At 38.7% G+C, this 19,363-nt stretch overlaps 1 protein-coding gene across 17 annotated transcripts in view; it reads left to right on the top strand.

The window, feature by feature from the left end:
• Positions 1–19,363, top strand: part of DTNB (dystrobrevin beta) — a 241,823-nt gene that overhangs the window by 25,676 nt on the left and 196,784 nt on the right. For all 17 annotated transcript variants that reach the window (XM_027966577.2, XM_027966572.2, XM_027966578.2 and 14 more), the window contains exons 2-4: positions 3,820–3,887; positions 9,052–9,132; positions 14,454–14,667. In XM_027966577.2, coding sequence (XP_027822378.1) covers positions 3,821–3,887; positions 9,052–9,132; positions 14,454–14,667 — 362 coding nt within the window. In that variant the 5' untranslated portion in view covers position 3,820. The remainder of the gene's footprint in view (positions 1–3,819; positions 3,888–9,051; positions 9,133–14,453; positions 14,668–19,363) is intronic.

Genomic DNA, 19,363 nt, shown 5'->3' with positions numbered 1-19,363 from the left:
CAAATAAGGTCAGTATTGGGGCTTCTATTGAATAACAAGCTTTTCTTCCATGTTGGCTGGTTTTGAGAGTTTTTCTAAAAATGCATTCTTCTGGATATAGGTCTTGTGTCAGACCTGTGATTTGCAGATATTTTTCTCCCAGGGTGTACCTTTTGTTTTCTTATTGGTTTCTTTCATAGAACAGAAGTATTTAATTTTGGTGATGTCCAGTTTATTATTATTATTTTCTTTTGTTCTTCGTGCTTTTAGAGTGATACATCAGACCATGAAGATTTTCTCTCATGGTTTCTTCTTTTACACTTTTACATTTATGTCTGTCTTCCATTTTGAATTAATTTTTATTTATGGGGTGAGGTATAGGTCAGGATTCATCTTTTTGACATAAGCATAACCAGTTTTTCTGACACCCAGACTGTCCTTTCTTCGTTGAATTTCTTTTGCATCTTAAAAAAAAAAATCAAGTGGCCATATTTGTGTGCCTCTGTATCCAGACTCTGTTCTATTCTGTTGATCTGTGTACTTGTCCCTTTGTCAATATCATGCTGTCTTGATTACTGTAGTTTTTTAGTAATTCTTAAAATTGAATAGTACATGCCTCTAACGTTATTCTTCCTTTCCAAAATGTCTTATCTGGTCTGTACCTTTAGGCTCTCCATATAAAATTTAGAACTGTCTGTATTTACAAAAAATTATGCTGGGGTTTTGATTAGACCATCTGATTAGATGATACATTTTTCTTCAAATTTTTGACTCCTGTAGTATCCCAGGGTAGCTGCTTTTATTGATACTGCCACTGCTTGGCTACTGCCACTGCTTGGCTGGAGTGGGAGAAAATGAAGAAAAAGAAGAGAGAGGAAAAAAGTGCTGGGAAGTCTCTCCCATTCTCTCTGGATGGGCTTTAGACTTCTTTCTTCTCTTTAAGCTGTAGCTAGAGGATTTTTCCCAGATTCCTCTGTGTGCTAGGTTCAGGGGTTTGTGCTTGTTGAGTTCAAGCCAGGGGCTCAAGAGGGAAAAAAGGATAAACTCACCAGCTGTTTGGTGGTATTTTGGATTCTGTTTTGTTCTTTCCCAGTCCACCTGGTGATATTTACTTTCACCAACCTCAGATAACTCCAGCACACATTCCATGCAGGTGTATAATTTGATTGGAGAGTAAGGGCTTCCCAGGTGGCTCAGTGGTAAAAAAAAATCACCTGCCAATGCTGGAGATATGGGTTTGATTGCTGGGTCAGGAAGATCCTCTGGAGAAGGAAATGACAACCTGCTCCAGTATTGTGGCCTGGGAAATTCCATGGACAGAGGAGCCTGGCAGGCTACAGTCCATTGGATTGCAAAGAGTCGGACATGACTGTGCACAAATGCACAAGGTCAGTTTGTGCTGACTACCTTAGTAATATCTAAAACTTCCTGGGGGAAGATTATTAGTAAAAGTGTACTGACACAGCATTTTGGAGGGCAATTTGGCATTCTTTGGAAGGACTGATGCTAAAGCTGAAACTCCAGTACTTTGGCCACCTCATGCACAGAGTTGACTCATTGGAAAAGATTCTGATGCTGGGAGGGATTGGGGGCAGGAGGAGAAGGGGACGACCGAGGATGAGATGGCTGGATGGCATCACCGACTCCATGGACAAGAGTTTGGGTGAACTCTGGGAGTTGGTGATGGACAGGGAGGCCTGGCGTGCTGCGATTCATGGGGTCGCAAAGAATCGGACACGACTGAGCGACTGAACTGACTGACTGACCAAAATTTTAAATGTATATAGCAATGAAGAATGAATCTTAGAGTAATTAATAAGGCAGTTGCCAAGGATAAACTTCCGATAATGGAAGTGAAACTCAAACCCTTGTGGAATGTGGGATGGTTGTTGTCATTTTGACATGGGAACATGCTAACCGAACTGAGCCAGTCATTTGTAGTACTGTTGCTTTAGGTTGGGTTGGCATACTTTTTCTTAAAGGACCAGATAGTAAAGATTTTAGACTTTGCGTGCCAGATGCTTTTTGTTGAAAACACTCAACTCAGCCTTTGTAGTATGAGAACATCCATAGACAATAGATAAATGAATAGGTGTGGTTGTGTTCCAAGAAAACTTTATTTGCAAAAGCAGTGACAGGTCAGATCTGGTCCAGGGTAGTATAGTTTCTCTAGTTTAATTATCCCTGCTTTACATGACCTCTTGCTTCCAGTGCTGCTGTATTCATACATGTATATGTGGGCTCTGAAGTGGCATTGGCAGTACAATATGTTTTTATTAATTTTTTCAAGATTAATCTGGAAATAAAGATAAAATTTAGAGAATTGTCCTGAAGAATTTAGGGATCTCCCAGAATTCTTAGATTCTACTTTGAGAAAAATTGTTTTAAAGAACAAAGTAGAAGAAATTTAATAAATTATATATTTTATAAAGGATATTATGATTCTCTATTTTAATTTGTGTTTAGTGTTTAAACTTTGTAATATACAGTGAGAGACCAAGTTTTTGGATAGGAGGGAGGAGGTTTTTGAATACCCTTTTTCTTTATAATTACAGGCTACTTAGATTTCATTAGATTTTTTTTTTTTTTTTCTGTTTCTGGTTGCTTTTTCTTTGGCTTACTTTCCTTCTGTTTAAAACTGTTTCCTCTTGGGGGCAAATTGTTAGGTAACCATCACTTACTATTTGGTAACATTACAGTGATTTAGGAATGGGATAGTTTTAATGATCAAAATATTAATTGCAGAATGTTAAGGAATATATTTACATTTTAAATTTTCTTTAGGCTATAACTAAACTTTCAGTAGGCACTTTGCTTTAATGGATGTGTAATTTGTGTAGTCATCATTTAATTTATGATTCTACACATTTGAGAATGTTATGTAAATAACTCCATGATCTACAGTAGTTTAATCTGCTTAGGGAGTTATTTAGCATATGCTATTTGTAGATATTTTTACTTCGTAGAGTAAGGCAGAGTTTAGCTGAAATTGTCACAAATTTTACATCAGTAAGGTCCATGCAGTGGGCTATTGTGTTCTTTTAAGCACAGAGATTTGAAATGTATTTAGAAACAACAGTTGTGGAAGAAGTTTAATGAAAGGGTTGCAGTTTTGCTCTGTTGCTTGTGCATTCTGTGTCTTTGAACAAGTTAGTGTTCTTTTCTAGACATCTGTTTTCTAATCTATAAAATGGCATTATTATTAAATAATGCCAACACTCAGAACTGTTGGGAGAATTAAATGAGATAATGCATGGAAAGAGTTTTATTTTTAAACAAAGTGATTGGCATAGTGTAAGTCATGTGATTAAAAACTTATGTTTAAGAGTTCTTTGAATTTGTGCATGAAATCCTCTTTCAGTACTTTTTAATATAAAAATAAAAGGTTTTATTTATATCTTTTATGTATGAGCTAATTATCTTAATGTTTTTATTATTATAGCCTTTCATTATAATTATTATCTAAATTGTTTTTAATAACATGTTTATCTATGTAAAACAGTAGGAATATGGGGAAATTGTTTCGACTAATCCAGGACTCTGTAGAGAAAATAAAGTTAAAAATACGACATGACCCCATATTGTCTGCACAGGAAGCAAGTGTATGAGCTCATTCAAGTATTGACTTTATAATATTTTAGAAGCTGCCAAATAAGGGGACAACAGTTTGTCTTTTTCTTCCTTGGGCTTCCACTTTACTTTTATTGGTATCCTTTTAATGTGTGCATATACGGCTTGGTTTCCTGTACCTCTCCAAAACAGACTGATAAGCACTTGGTGGAATTGTCAAATTACACATTTGTTTACACAGTTGTTTATTGTATCCTTCTTTGTCTTTAGGATGATTGAGGAAAGTGGGAACAAGCGGAAGACCATGGCAGAGAAGAGGCAGCTGTTCATAGAAATGCGTGAGTCTTCTGGAATCCTTGTTTGTATTAATGTGTGGGAATGTCTTTCTTTTCCCCCGATCAAATCAGAGCTTTAATCCAAAGTTTTATGCTACAAATTTTAGGAAGAGAGGAATGGGAATTAAAGAATCATGCAGTTGGAGGACACCAAGCCAGAGCATTACTTTAGTTGAATTAACTTGAGTTGCTTGCTTAAGCAAGGTCATAAATAATGACAAATATGTTACCTAGAATATCTGTGAGTTTAAAGCATGCCAGTCAGTTTAGACCTCTTGAAATAACTCCATTGTTACCATGAGCTTGCAGGTGATGATAAATAATATGTTATATAAATTACCTTACTGTAGTTGACCAGTTTTCCCAGCACCACTTGTTAAAGAGATTGTCTTTGCTCCACTGTATATTCTTGCCTCCTTTGTCGAAGATAAGGTGTCCATAGGTGTGTAGATTTATCTCTGGGCTTTCTATTTTGTTCCATTGATCTATATTTCTGTCTTCGTGCCAGTACCATACTGTCTTGATGACTGTGGTGCTGGGAAAACTGATCAACCACTTGTAAAAGAATGAAACTAGATTACTTTCTAACACCACACACAAAAATAAACTCAAAATGGATTAAAGATCTAAACGTAAGACCAGAAACTATAAAACTCCTAGAGGAGAACATAGGCAAAACACTCTCCGACATAAATCACAGCAGGATCCTCTAAGATCCACCTCCCAGAATACTGGAAATAAAAGCAAAAATAACAGATGGGATCTAATTAAAATTAAAAGCTTCTGCACAACAAAGGAAACTATAAGCAAGGTGAAAAGACAGCCTTCTGAATGGGAGAAAATAATAGCAAATGAAGCAACTGACAAACAACTAATCTCAAAAATATACAAGCAACTTATGCAGCTCAATTCCAGAAAAATAAACGACCCAATCAAAAAATGGGCCAAAGAACTAAATAGACATTTCTCCAAAGAAGACATATGGATGGCTAACAAACACATGAAAAGATGCTCAACATCACTCATTATCAGAGAAATGCAAATCAAGACCACAATGAGGTACCATTTCACACCAGTCAGAATGGCTGCGATCCAAAAGTCTGCAAGCACTAAATGCTGGAGAGGGTGTGGAGAAAAGGGAACCTTCTTATGCTGTTGGTGGGAATGCAAACTAGTACAGCCACTATGGAGAACAGTGTGGAGATTCCTTAAGAAACTGGAAAGAGAACCGCCATACGACCCAGCAATCCCACTGCTGGGCATACACACTGAGGCAACCAGAATTGAAAGAGACACATGTACCCCAATGTTCATCGCAGCACTGTTTATAATAGCCAGGACATGGAAACAACCTAGATGTCCATCAGCAGATGAATGGATAAGAAAGCTGTGGTACATATACACAATGGAGTATTACTCAGCCATTAAAAAGAATATATTTGAATCAGTTCTAATGAGATGGATGAAACTGGAGCCGATTATACAGAGTGAAGTAAGCCAGAAAGAAAAACACCAATACAGTATACTAACAAATATATATGGAATTTAGAAAGATGGTAATGATAACCCTGTATGCAAGACAGCAGAAGAGACACAGATGTATAGAACGGACTTTTGGATTCTGAGGGAGAGGGAGAGGGTGGGATGATTTGGGAGAATGGCACTGAAACGTATACTATCATGTAAGAAATGAATTGCCAGTCTATGTTCGATACAGGATACAGGATGCTTGGGGCTGGTGGACAGGGATGATCCAGAGAGATGATATGGGGTGGGATGTGGGAGGGCAGTTCAGGATTGGGAACTCATATACACCCGTGGTGGATTCATGTCAATGTATGGCAACACCAATACAGTATTGTAAAGTAAAATAAAGTAAATATAAAAACAAAAACAAACAAACAAACACACATCTCCTTTTTCCCTTAAAAAAAAAAAATTACCTTACTGTAAATAAAGATTCCAGTGTAGAGAGGACTAAGTGTTAGAACAACACTTAGAGCTGTTGTAAGAAGTAAAAGTAGGAGTTTGTACTTTGGTATGTAACTTTACTATATACCCTTTAAAATCTTCTGTTAAAACATTCTTACATATTGTTATTTATTCTTATATAGTCCTATATTCTTCAGCAAAAGGGTCACCTTTTCATTGAATTTTATTTACTGAGGCTCTGTTATGTTCTAGGCACCATTATAGGTGCTAGGGTTATGTGTTAGTTGTGTCCCAGTCGTGTCTGACTCTTTGTGACCCCAGGGACCGTAGCCCACCAGGCTTCTCTGTCCATGGAATTCTCCAGGCAACATTACTGGAGTGGGTTGCCATTCCTTTCTTCAGGGAATCTTCCTCACCCAGGGATCAAACCTACATCTCCTGCATTGCAGACAGATTCTTTACCATCTGAGCCATATAGGGGAGAACAAAACACAGTCCCTGACCTCACTCATACTGTTTTCATTTTAAAGGGAAACTGACAAAAATAGAAACCAAATAAGAACCAAGCCTATTTGGTTATCACTTTCCTTGCTTGCCATTATTTAAAAGAAAATTAAGTCTTGGTGGAATCAGCCATGTGTCTCTACCATTTCCCTTTGTGGGATTTTAAAACTTTCCCCCCTAATTCACCAACTGTGAGAGTCACCCTTGAGTGATCTTGATTTTATTTGTACCTTCCTCTCTTCTGGGACCTCTGGCTTCATCTTCGGTCCCTAGGGTTTCTAATTGGACTGCCAAGAAAAAAATGAGGAAGTCATTCATGGTCATATTTGTTACTTATTCAGACTATTTTTTTAAAATATTTTTTTCTTAATCAAAAGTACTTGTAAAAGTTTCTGGACAGCTCTGAAATGTTACTATGCATTTATTAGATTTATAATCTCTCCTCTTCTTTCTCCTTCCATGCTCCTTATCTCCCCAGTTAGATTCCTTTCTCAGCAAAGTAAATTTATTTCCTCATGCCTCTCATTGGTCTACTGAGCACCTCCACCACATCCTATGGCTTCCTGGAATACCTTTGGAATGCTTGGCCCTGCTTGAAGAGGGCTGAAAGCATCAACATGTTTACACAGGAAGAGGAGCTGACCGCTCTACTACTTTTATTATCTCCCTCCATCAGCCTTTCCTTGCTAGTGTCTACAGTTGTATAACCTTTTGACTTGACTTTATATTTTTCGGAAAAGAACAGATCAGAGTCTTTTATACCAGGCATTCCAGAACTTCCTAATTTTCAATAGTTTATTCATTCAGTAAATATTTAGTTGTTGTTTAGTTGCTCAGGTATTAATATAAATCTTCATGAACTTAGATGAGGCAACGCCTTCTCAGGTATGACACCAAAAGCACAAGTGACTAAAGAATGAATGGATATAGTGGATTAATCAAAGTTAAACACTTTGTACTCCAGTGGATATGACTAAGAGGTGAAATGACTACTCACAGAATGGGAGGAAAAATTTGCAAATCATATATTTCATAAGGGACTTGTATCTATAACATATAAAAGACTCTTACAACTCAATGATGAAAGACAAACAACCCAATTAAGAAATAAGCAGAGTGACTCATAAGGGGAAGAGGTTTCTTTTTGAAATAATGAAAAATTTCTAAAAACTGACTGTGGTGATGGTTGTACAACTAAATTGAATACTTTAAATGGGTGAATTCTATTTCAAAAAAACCTGTTATATTGAAAAACAGGACTGAACAGTGTATGTACAGAAGGATAGAAATTTTGTGAGAGCCAGGTGATGAAGGAAATAATTTTAATCATGACATCAAGGTAAAGGTTGATTGAAATGAGATTAAAAGAAACTTTGCTTCAATTTTTGGTCAATAAGTATGTTCACCAAAAACCTGGAAAAATCCTTCCTTTTTTCTTTTCTTTTTTTTCCTATACTGTGGAATGAGCAGAAATGAGAGATGACTGTAAATATTGGTAGAAGATAATTTATGATAGTTCCCTTTCCCTCTATTGAGTCAAAAGTTGCTGCCAGATCTTACAAAGGCTGTATGGATGAAATAAAAAAAAAAACAACTGACATTGGAGGTCAGAGTTCCCTGAAGTGGGCTTAACGTTCAAGGAGACTTTTACAGCAAATTTTGAAATGAAAACAAAGTTTGATTCATAGCCTCATGTAATTTAGGCTTTGTTCTATTACTATGGCTATATATCACATATTCCTGAACAGTCCTTTATTTTACATCTTTTTTGGGTCTGGAAACAGAACATCATCCAGTGCTGATGTCTTGACTTTGCTACATGAAGTCTGAGGCCTCTGTTGGAAGGCTCAGACTCAAGGCTGGGTCATTTGACTTGCTCACTTACGTGTTTGGCAGTTGCTGCTGACTTTAAGCTGATGGACTCAGTTCCTCTGCCTACCAGCATCTCGGTGTGGTCTCTCCACATCCAGCTACTTTGGGCTTCTTTACAACAATGATGTCCGGGTTCTGAGCATCCTCAGAGAGTGAGAGCAGGGGCAGGCTGTGCCAGGTTTATCACCCATCTTCAGAAATCAGGCAGTGTTCCTCTGCCACACTCTCTTTGTAGAGGCAGTCACGATGTCCTCACGTGCAGGTGGAGGGAAACAATCTTTAGCTCTTGCTGGGGAGGGGCAGTGTACTAGAAGCACATGAAACAGTGGTCTGGAAATACTGGCATGGCCCTTCCTTGAAAAACACAGGCCGCCTCAGACATGGAAGGGGACCTTAGAGATCAGCTGGTCCAGTTCCCTGATGTTTCAAATGAGGCCAGTGAGGCCAGGAAGAAGGGGTGTAACATGGTCACGGTCATGGTCCATGGTTGGTGGTCAGACTGGGGCTGGAATTGAGCTTTCCTGGCTCTAGGCTGAGGTCTTTCCTACTCTACCACTGATTTTCACTTTGCAGAATATGTAATTCATTCACTCAAATCATGAGTGGTCCTCCCCTCAGAGTTTTCCTAGACTAGCAAACAGACTGATGTAGGCAAAACTGCTGGCATCGTGCTTGGCATGGAGTGGGCACACAGAAGTGTTTCTTAACCCTTCTTCTCCACCTTGTGTTTTAGCCAAAGAAGGCCTAGTTGACATTTTATGTATAGCCTGTGCCAACACAATAGAATAGAGTCACTTCCCCAGTGTGTGGAAATTAAATGGTAAATCTAATTGAAGGTTTCTTATTTGCCCTTTTGCAGGTGCTCAGAATTTTGATGTCATACGACTATCAACTTACAGAACAGCTTGCAAATTACGATTTGTACAAAAACGATGCAACCGTAAGTCATTTCTACTCATTTCTATGATAGCTGGATTGAGCTCTTGATAGTATAAAGGATTTTACTGTCTTCTAGTCATATTGTACTATTAATTAAATTTTTTTTGTCCTAAGTGTTTATCAGAATGTAAGCTTCATAATGGAAAGAATTTCTTGACTTATTCTGGGTGTCCCTCAAAATATTTAAGAAACTCAGTAAGGTAACTAGCTTTGAGATTAATTAATTCTTTAAATGGGAGAATTGATTTCTCCTTGTCACTGTTTTTAGTGAAAAGTTTTATATAAAATTAATACAATTTATCAGTTTCTGGAGGGAAAGAAAAGCTAATATTTTGATACAGGTGTAATAAAAATTAACTTTCTTGATTAAACTTATTATAACATAAATCAGCCTTTTCTATAAGCAGTTGCTTCCACAATTGCTACTTATGAAATAAATAGATGTATGTGTATATGTATATACACAGGCATATAAAATCCTTCTTAATTTGTGTACAGAGAACTAACTTAGAATTGTACTTTTCTCATATATGTGTTTGTGTATGTATTAAGGAAAAACTGTTTTGTGTAATCTAAAAATCATTAGCCTTAGAGTGGGAAAATCCGTTTTAGCCTAGGTTTTGTTTGCCATTTATTGTAAGTCACTTTGTATCTAAATACTTCTACACTGCTTTAAGTCCTACTCAGAAATTCTAGCTTAAAATTCTCTTTGAAGAGTTTACGTTGCCATCCTAGATTGAAGTCATGTTTCTTCTCTGATTTCCCAAAGCATTGTTTTTCAAATTATGGGTTGTGACCTGTTAATGGTTCCTGAAACCGTTTTGGTGGACTGTAGCCAGAATTTAAAGCATGTAATGGAGAGAAAGAAGAAGGACAAAAAGCTAGAATATAGCTTATATAGTAAGGTATTTTGTGGAACATGTTTTTTATATATCTAGAAGTGTGTGTGTATGTGTGTTCTGATTAAAATACATTTTTGTGGGTTGTCAAAAAGTTTGAAAACCACTGTCCTAGGGCAACTACCAGTTTTATAATTCTTCCTATAATTCTTGGAAAACAGTAGTCTGTGTGTGGGCTGAGCCAGCCTAATGGCATTAGTAATGTAAACTAAAGATGCGTGGTTTTAGAAGTTTTATGTTGTCACATATGATTCTTCAGTCCACCTGAAATTTTTTTGTGGGTGGAGAGTATAGGTAGGAATCAAATTTTTTCCATATGTATGTTCAATTGACCCTCCACTGTTTATTGAAGAGACTATCCAGTTTCTCCATTACTAAAAAAATCTTTTTCTCATATTCATTAGGAGAAATGTACCAGAATGTTGGTAGCTGTGTCCATATATGAGAGGATCTGCTTTTGGACTCTTGTGTTCTATTGGTCTGTTTGTCCATCCTTGTACGAGTCATTACCGTTATAGCTTTATAACATGTTCTGAATATCGGGTAGAACAAGTCTCCCTACTTTGTTCTATAGAGACATTTTCCTTTTTACATTTATTTTCACACAAATTTTAGAATCTGTTAATTTATACTAAAAACATAATTTTAATTATAAAATTAAAAATTAATTTACATATAGTAAAATTCATCCTTTTAATATATAGCACTTGGGATTTTCTTGGGGTTGCATTGAATCTGTAGATCAAGTTGGGGAGAATTGCTGTATTTCCAGTGTTGAGATTTTATTCTATAAACATGGTGGATCCCTCCATTTATTTAGATTTTCATTTTCTGCTAGTTATATTTGTAGGTATATTGGTAGAGATGCTATACATCCTTTATTGGACTTATTCCTGAATTCTTGATGATGTGTAATACTATTACACGTTTTTAAAAATTTCATTACCTGTAACTGGTATGTGGAAATGCAGTGACTTTCATATCTTGATTTGTATCTAGCAGTCATTCTAGACTTACATATTAATTTTAGTGATAAATGTATAGAGTCTTTATGATTTTTGATGTATATAATTTTGTCATTTGAATGAGTTACATTTCTTTATTTCCAATGTTTGTACTGATAATTACTGCATATTTGTATGGTTTAGGATCTGAAATAAAATAAGAAGGAGGATAGTGGGCGTTTTTATCTTATTCTCAGTATTAGAGAAATGGCTTTCAACATTTTACTGTTAAGTAAAAAGCAAAATGGCTGTCTGGGGAGGCCTTGCAAATGGCTGTGAAAAGAAGAGAGGCAAAAAGCAAAGGAGAAAAGGAAAGATATAAGCATCAGAATGCAGAGTTCCAAAGAATAGCAAGAAGAGATAAGAAAGCCTTCTTCAGCGATCAGTGCAAAGAAATAGAGGAAAACAACAGATTGGGAAAGACTAGAGATCTCTTTCCAGAAAATTAGAGGTACCAAGGGAACATTTCATGCAAAGATGGGCTCGATAAAGGACAGAAATGGTATGGACCTAACAGAAGCAGAAGATATTAAGAAGAGGTGGCAAGAATACACGGAAGAACTGTACAAAAAAGATCTTCACGACCCAGATAATCATGATGGTGTGATCACTAATCTAGAACCAGACTTCTTGGAATGTGAAGTCAAGTGGGCCTTAGAAAGCATCACTACGAACAAAGCTAGTGGAGGTGATGGAATTCCAATTGAGCTGTTTCAAATCCTGAAAGATGATGCTGTGAAAGTGCTGCACTCAATATGCCAGCAAATTTGGAAAACTCAGCAGTGGCCACAGGACTGGAAAAGTCAGTTTTCATTCCAATTCCAAAGAAAGGCAATGCCAAAGAATGCTCAAACTACCGCACAATTGCACTCATCTCACATGCTAGTAAAGTAATGCTCAAAATTCTCCAAGCCAGACTTCAGCAATACGTGAACCGTGAACTCCCTGACGTTCAAGCTGGTTTTAGAAAAGGCAGAGGAACCAGAGATCAAATTGCCAACATCCACTGGATCATGGAAAAAGCAAGAGAGTTCCAGAAAAACATCTATTTCTGCTTTATTGACTATGCCAAAGCCTTTGACTGTGTGGATCATAATAAACTGTGGAAAATTCTGAAAGAGATAGGAATACCAGACCTCCTAACCTGCCTCTTGAGAAATCTGTGTGCAGGTCAGGAAGCAACAGTTAGAACTGGACATGGAACAACAGACTGGTTCCAAATAGGAAAAGGAGTACGTCAAGGCTGTATATTGTCACCCTGCTTATTTAACTTCTATGCAGAGTACATCATGAGAAATGCTGGACTGGAAGAAACACAAGCTGGAATCAAGATTGCCGGGAGAAATATCAATAACCTCAGATATGCAGATGACACCACCGTTATGGCAGAAAGTGAAGAGGAACTAAAAAGCCTCCTGATGAAAGTGAAAGAGGAGAGTGAAAAAGTTGGCCTAAACTCAACATTCAGAAAACTAAGATCATGGCATCTGGTCCCATCACTTCATGGGAAATAGATGGGGAAACAGTGGAAACTATATCAGACTTTATTTTCTTGGGCTCCAGAATCACTGCAGATGATGACTGCAGCCATGAAATTAAAAGACGCTTACTCCTTGGAAGAAAAGTTATGACCAACCTAGATAGTATATTCAAAATCAGAGACATTACTTTGCTGACTAAAGTCCGTCTAGTCAAGGCTATGGTTTTTCCTGTGTTCATGTATGGATGTGAGAGTTGAACTGTGAAGAAGGCTGAGCACTGAAGAACTGATGCTTTTGAAGTGTGGTGTTGGAGAAGACTCTTGAGCGTCCCTTGGACTGCAAGGAGATCCAACCAGTCTATTCTGAAGGAGATCAACCCTGGGATTTCTTTGGAAGGAATGATGCTAAAGCTGAAACTCCAGTACTTTGGCCACCTCATGCGAAGAATTGACTCATTGGAAAAGACTCTGATGCTGGGAGGGATTGTGGGCAGGAGGAGAAGGGGACGACCGAGGATGAGATGGCTGGATGGCATCACGGACTCGATGGACATGAGTCTGAGTGAACTCTGGGAGATGGTGATGAACAGGGAGGCCTGGCGTGCTGCGATTCATGGGGTCGCAAAGAGTCGGACATGACTGAGCGACTGAACTGAACTGAACTGAACTAATATGTTAGCTGCAGTTTTTTATAGATATCCTTAATCAGATTAAGGAAGTTCCTAGTAGTATGTTTCTTCATTTCTAAAGATAAGGTTTATTTTAAAAGTTTTCCTTTGATAATGATATCTGACTTAATTTCGTTTTAACCAGAGGACAGTGTTTATATGACTTTAATCCTTTAACATTTATTGAGATTAGCTTTATGACTCAGGGTAAGGTCAATATTTTTTTAAGGTCAGTTTTTATGCATATTCATTTTATTCTTGAAAGTAAAGCATGTTTTCTGATCATTGGGGCAGGACTTTATATGGTGTCAACTATGCCTACTTTATTGGTTGTAAACTTTGTCTATGACTGTACTTATCTTTTTATATGTTTATTCTGTCACCTGCTAAGAGGAGTATGTTACTATCTTCCACAAAGCTTGTGATTTTGTCTTTTTGAGGTTCTGTTACCTTTTGCATTGTGTATTTTTGAAGCAGCAAAGGGGAGGCAAAAAAGAAGTGAGTAGGACCAAGTGCTTATATACTGAGTTGAACAAAGAGTAGCAGTTGTGGAAAAATAAAATATCAAGAGACTGAAGACAAGAGTTGTTTTGATGAAGTCGGTACAGATTTCTCTCACACTCAATTCACTGTCTCTGGTGATGAGGATGTTTCTTTCCTTCTAAAATAGGGAGGGCGTTGTTCACATGGGACTTTTTATTCCTGCTTTGGGGGAGAAAGAGGGAAGTCAGAGACTCCTTTTTGGCATCTGCCGTTTTTCAAGTGTCTTTAGCTCAAACTAATCCATAGGCCAAAGTGACATATTTTGGGGTGACGTATTCTGCCACTCTTCACTGTTCTTTTTAAACAATCATTTATTTGTGGCAGTGCTGGGTCCTCATTGCTGCATGGGCTTTCTCTAGCTGCAGAGAGGAGGGGCTGCTCCCTAGTTGCAGTGCGAGGGCCTCGCCTTGCCGTGGCTTCTCTTGTTGCGGAGCATGGGCCCTGGGCGTGTGGGCCTCAGTAACTGTAGCATGCGGGTTCAGTTGTTGGGACTCCTGGGCTCTAGAGTACACACTCAGTAGCTGTGGTGCACTGGTTTAGTTGCTCCACAGCATGTGGGATCCTCCAGGACCAAGGATCCAACCCGTGTCTCCGGCATTGGCACTGAGCCACCAGGGAAGGCCTACCCTTCACTATTCTATTAAATGAAAATAAATGTACAGTTCTTATAGCTTTCTGATAAATTAAAGCTGTTGAGCTGTTGACAAGTTCTCTTCTTTGTGTCCTAGTCCATCTTGTTGATATCTGGAACATGATCGAAGCCTTCCGAGACAATGGCCTTAATACACTGGACCATAGCACTGAGATCAGTGTGTCCCGCCTCGAGACCGTCATCTCATCCATCTACTACCAGCTGAACAAGCGCCTTCCTTCCACTCACCAAATCAGTGTGGAGCAGTCCATCAGCCTCCTTCTCAACTTCATGATTGCTGCATATGACAGGCTAGTACCTTCCCTGCTTACTCCATCTTAAGAATATTTCTCTCCTAATCATCCTTCTTTCACACTGCCTTGCCAGGGCTTGTCAACTCAGAGTCACAGTTAATAGGGAAATGAATTAGTATAAGTCCCTTCTAAAGACTGATTCAATGCCAGAATGACTTACTGTCCTGCGGCATGTCATATAGTAACCTTTGTTACATTAGGGATAGTCAGAACACTTGAGACACGTTGTTTGGTAAAAGCATAGATACCTTAATATTGATGTTCTGTATCCAGTGAAATATAGCCAAGTTGTACATTTGATTTTGAGGCTTTTTATCTGACATCTAAGCTAACTTTTCTTTATGATGAAATAACAATTGCCCTTTGGCCTGTAGGATCTTGCATTCTCTTTATTTATGTTTAGAATTCTATTTTAATTTTTTTCAATGTAGAACATTGTGTTCTAAACCTTCAAACAATAGAAGAAAACTAAAGATACTCCGAAGTAAAACAGAAATGAGTTGTTATATTGGTATTTATGGAGAATGAAGTTTGTATGCTAAAGAATAAAAAAAAAAATCATAAATGATGGAAGCACTGAGGTTATTTTCTGTTAACTAAGGATTTAGTTGCTGATTCCTGCTATAGTGTCAGCTGTCTGGTTTGGATGGGTTCATTCTCTCTCCTTCATTTTTCTCTCTGTAGAAAAGCAAGTTCAGGTATTTGTAGAATGCTGTTAGTTACACTTTATAATATTGAAGAATGTGAATTAATGGTAAAGCCATTCAGATGTCAAGGCCAGGTCGCACAGAGGCAGTCACTAAATTCACAACATTTTAAAAGATGTTATCACATTATATATTCCATCCATTTAATAACAATTTTTTTAAAAGAAATTTGAATTCTTACAATATGAGTCCCAGAATTCTAGTGCCATTTTCTTAAAGCAGTTTAGATGAATGAATTCAGTAGCTTAGTTTTATACTGTCCAAGGAATGCTTCTTCTGATTCAAAAACCTTAGTAAAAACTGTTGTTCTGTGGTGAGTAAAACAGAACCTTATCATGACACTGACTTGCTGAGTGTGTCAGTTCAGGGCCATGCAACACAATGTAAGAAACAGTATTTTTAAAGTCAGAAATAAAAACCATCAGTCAGTCAGTCAGTTCAGTCGCTCAGTCATGTCCAGCTCTTTGTGATCCCATGAACTGCAGCACGCCAGGCCTCCCTGTCCATCACCAACTGCTGGAGTTTATTCAAACTCATGTCCATTGGGTCGATGATGCCATCCAACCATCTCATCCTCTGTCGTCCCCTTTGCCTCCTGCCCTCAATTTTTCCCAGCATCAGGGTCTTTTCAAATGAGTCAGCTCTTCGCCTCAGGTGGCCAAAGTATTGGAATAAAAACCATCTGACAACTTAAAAATGACAAAGCGGAGATTATAAACTTTGATTCCATAATCATATCAAATAAGTTAACTACTATGGCTAAAGATTAGAGGAGAAGGGAGAGTGAAGAGATAGCAGAGGGAGAATGGGAGGACCAAAGGGAAGGCAGAAGGCACAGAGGTGTCCTGGGACACGGTAGGAGAAAGCTGGGTACATACAGCAAGAGACAAAGGAAAACTACGGACGGGACTCAGACGAAGACAGATCAGTAGAGGGCACGCCGAAGAGAGCTAGGAAAAATGAAAGGAGAGGAGCGAGTTACGAAGAGTGAGGAATAATAGTGCTGACTTTGGTAATTCTCATGTTTGATGCATGGGCTTGGGGATCAGAGTAAATCATCAAATCTTGACATCTTTATATGATATGAGCTTACTGAGTTAGCACTCTGGAAACTTGCAATTGGCTTTCTTGTACCAAAACAAAAAGAAAAAATCTGGCTGTCAAAATTTTATTTTTGAAAATCAAGACACTTTGTTATTGTGAGTGAAAGTCACTCAGTTGTGTCCGATTTCTTTGCGACCCCATGGACTATACAGTTCATGAAATTCTCTAGACCAGAATACTGGAGTGGGTAGCCTTCCCCTTCCCCAGGGGATCTTCCCAACCCAGGGATCAAACCCAGGTCTCCTGCATTGCAGGTGGATTGTTTATCAGCTGAGCCACAAGGGAGGCCCCAAATACTGGAGTGGGTAGCCTATCCCGTCTCCAGTGGATCTTCCCAACCTAGGAATCAAACCGGGGTCTCCTGCATTGCAGGCAGATTCTTTACCAACTGAGCTATTAGGGAATCCCATTTTATTGTTAAATAGTTCAAAAAGGAGTAGTCTCTTTATAGAATGGCCACTGTGTTACTTAGGCTGGGGAGTTCCTTTGATATGTAGAATTCATGTTATTTTAATTGATCTTTTCAGACTTTTTTTGTTGCATAATTGCTCAGTGTTAAAATTTGCATGTACCAATTACTTAGTTATTAAATTCCCTCACCTCCAAACTCATAGTGAAAGTTTTGGTCAGGTTATTTCTGATTATTATAATAGATTGTGAGACCTTGAAACAGCCATATGGAGCAAACAGGATCTAAAACTTTCTCCCTTAAGTGTATACTTTCTTAGGAATTAATTTTTTTGAAACTTAAATTTAAAATACTTCACATTTGACAGTTAAAAACATTGTAGAATGCGAAGAAGAATATTATAAACTTCTGTGTGTAGGACTTGAAGCTGTGAGGAGCTAGCCAAAACATTCTGTGAGCCTCAGTTTTTCCTCTGTCAGGTCCTTGGGACCACAGTTATAGCACTGTAGTTACATGGTCTGGTCCAAAGGTGCAAGAGGGTGGTGCTTTAACCAACATTTTTTTTTTTTCCTTGATAACAAGGATATCTAAATTCCCAGCATGGGGGATAGGAAGCCTTCCTCACCCTTCTTCAGTTGAGCCGATTGAGAGAGTTTGTGATTTATTGACCTTCTTTCTGTTTCCAGCCCCTGTAGCAGTTCCATGTCTTCAGCTGTAAGCAGTAGGAAGCTTACTCAGATGGGCTTTTCTGGTGACCGGCGCACAGGCTCGCGTAACAGCGGAGCCAGAGGCAGGCCAGCCCCGGATTGCGGTTGCCCCAGGGCCCTAGCTGCATTTCTTTATAGTGGTCTTGGCTTTGCCCGCCTCTTCTATCACATTTATCCTTCTGCTTCAGAAAATGCCTGCTAGCAGCTACTAAATGTTTCCGGTCAAGCCTAGGTGGGCAGAGAGAGCCAGTTATCTTTCAACACAAAGCAGAAGTACCGGAGTCTCCCTCCAGAAATGTGCATTTGGGCCACGTATGTGTAAGTGTTAGGTGTTTAATTTAGTTTTGTTGTTTTTAGCTGAAACAAAGAATTTATGCCTTTAGGACCGAGGGCAGTTAAATTCTCACCCTCAACCCATGTTGCCTCATCGTGGGGACAATTCAGCTGGATATAAAGGTGCTGACTACAGTGTTCATTACTAAATTCCTTGCAGTGCATTGGAAACTTGTTCCCGTTTTTGTTAAGTAGTCCTACTCTCCATCCAGTCCTTAATCTGAAACTGAGAGTCATTATAACTCTTCCTTCTCCGTCAACCCCAGCATTCAGTCAGTTACCAAGTTCTTTCATTTCTGCCTCTTGAATAGCCTTCAGGTCTATGAACTCCAGTAACACAGAAGAAGCTGAAGTTGAGTGGTTTTATGAAGACCTACAAGACCTTTTAGAACTAACAACCAAAAAAGATGTCAGTTTCATTGTAGGGGACTGGAATGCAAAAGTACGAAATCAAGAAACACCTGGCTGCTGCTGCTACTGCTGAGTCGCTTAGTCGTGTCCGACTCTGTGTGACCCCATAGACAGCAGCCCACCAGGCTCCGCTGCCCCTGGGATTCTCCAGGCAAGAACAGTGGAGTGGGTTGCCATTTCTTTCTCCAGTGCATGAAAGTGAAATGTGAAAGTGAAGTCGCTCAGTCGTGTCCGGCTCTTAGCGACCCCATGGACGGCAGCCCACCAGGCTCCTCCGTCCATGGGATTTGCCAGGCAAGAGTATTGGAGTGGGGTTCCATTTGGCTTTGGGATACGGAATGAAGCAGGGCAAAGGCTAATAGAGTTTTGCCAAGAGAATGCACTGGTCATAGCAAACACCCTCTTCCAGTGACACAAGAGAAGACTCTACACATGGACGTCACCAGATGGTCAACACTGAAGTCAGATTGATTATATTCTTTGCAGCCAAAGATGGAGAAGCTTTATACAGTCACAAAAAACAAGATCGGGAGCTGACTGTGGCTCAGATCATGAGCTCCTTATTGCCAAATTCAGACCTAAATTGAAGAAAGTAGGGAAAACCACTAGACCATTCAGGTATTACATAAATCAAATCCCTTATGACTATACAGTAGAAGTGAGAAATAGATTAAGGGACTAGATCTGATAGAGTGCCTGGTGAACTATGGATGGAGGTTCGTGACATTGTATAGGAGATAGGTATCAACACTATCCCCAAGAAAAAGAAGTGCAAAAAAGCAAAATGGCTGTCTGATGAGGCCTTACAAATAGCTGTGAAAAGAAGAGATGCGAAAAGCAAAGGAGAACAGGAATGATATACCCATTTGAATGCAGAGTTCTAAAGAATAGCAAGGAGAGATAAGAAAGCCTTACTCAGCGATCAATGCAAAGAAATAGAGGAAAACAACAGATTGGGAAAGACTAGAGATCTCTTCCAGAAAATTAGAGATACCAAGGGAATATTTCATGCAAAGATGGGC

The sequence above is a fragment of the Ovis aries genome, chromosome 3 (assembly GCF_016772045.2).
Source record: "Ovis aries strain OAR_USU_Benz2616 breed Rambouillet chromosome 3, ARS-UI_Ramb_v3.0, whole genome shotgun sequence".
Classification (NCBI taxonomy): domain Eukaryota; kingdom Metazoa; phylum Chordata; class Mammalia; order Artiodactyla; family Bovidae; genus Ovis; species Ovis aries.
Note: the sequence above shows the minus strand (reverse complement) of the source record. Positions and strands in the feature narration are given on the sequence as shown.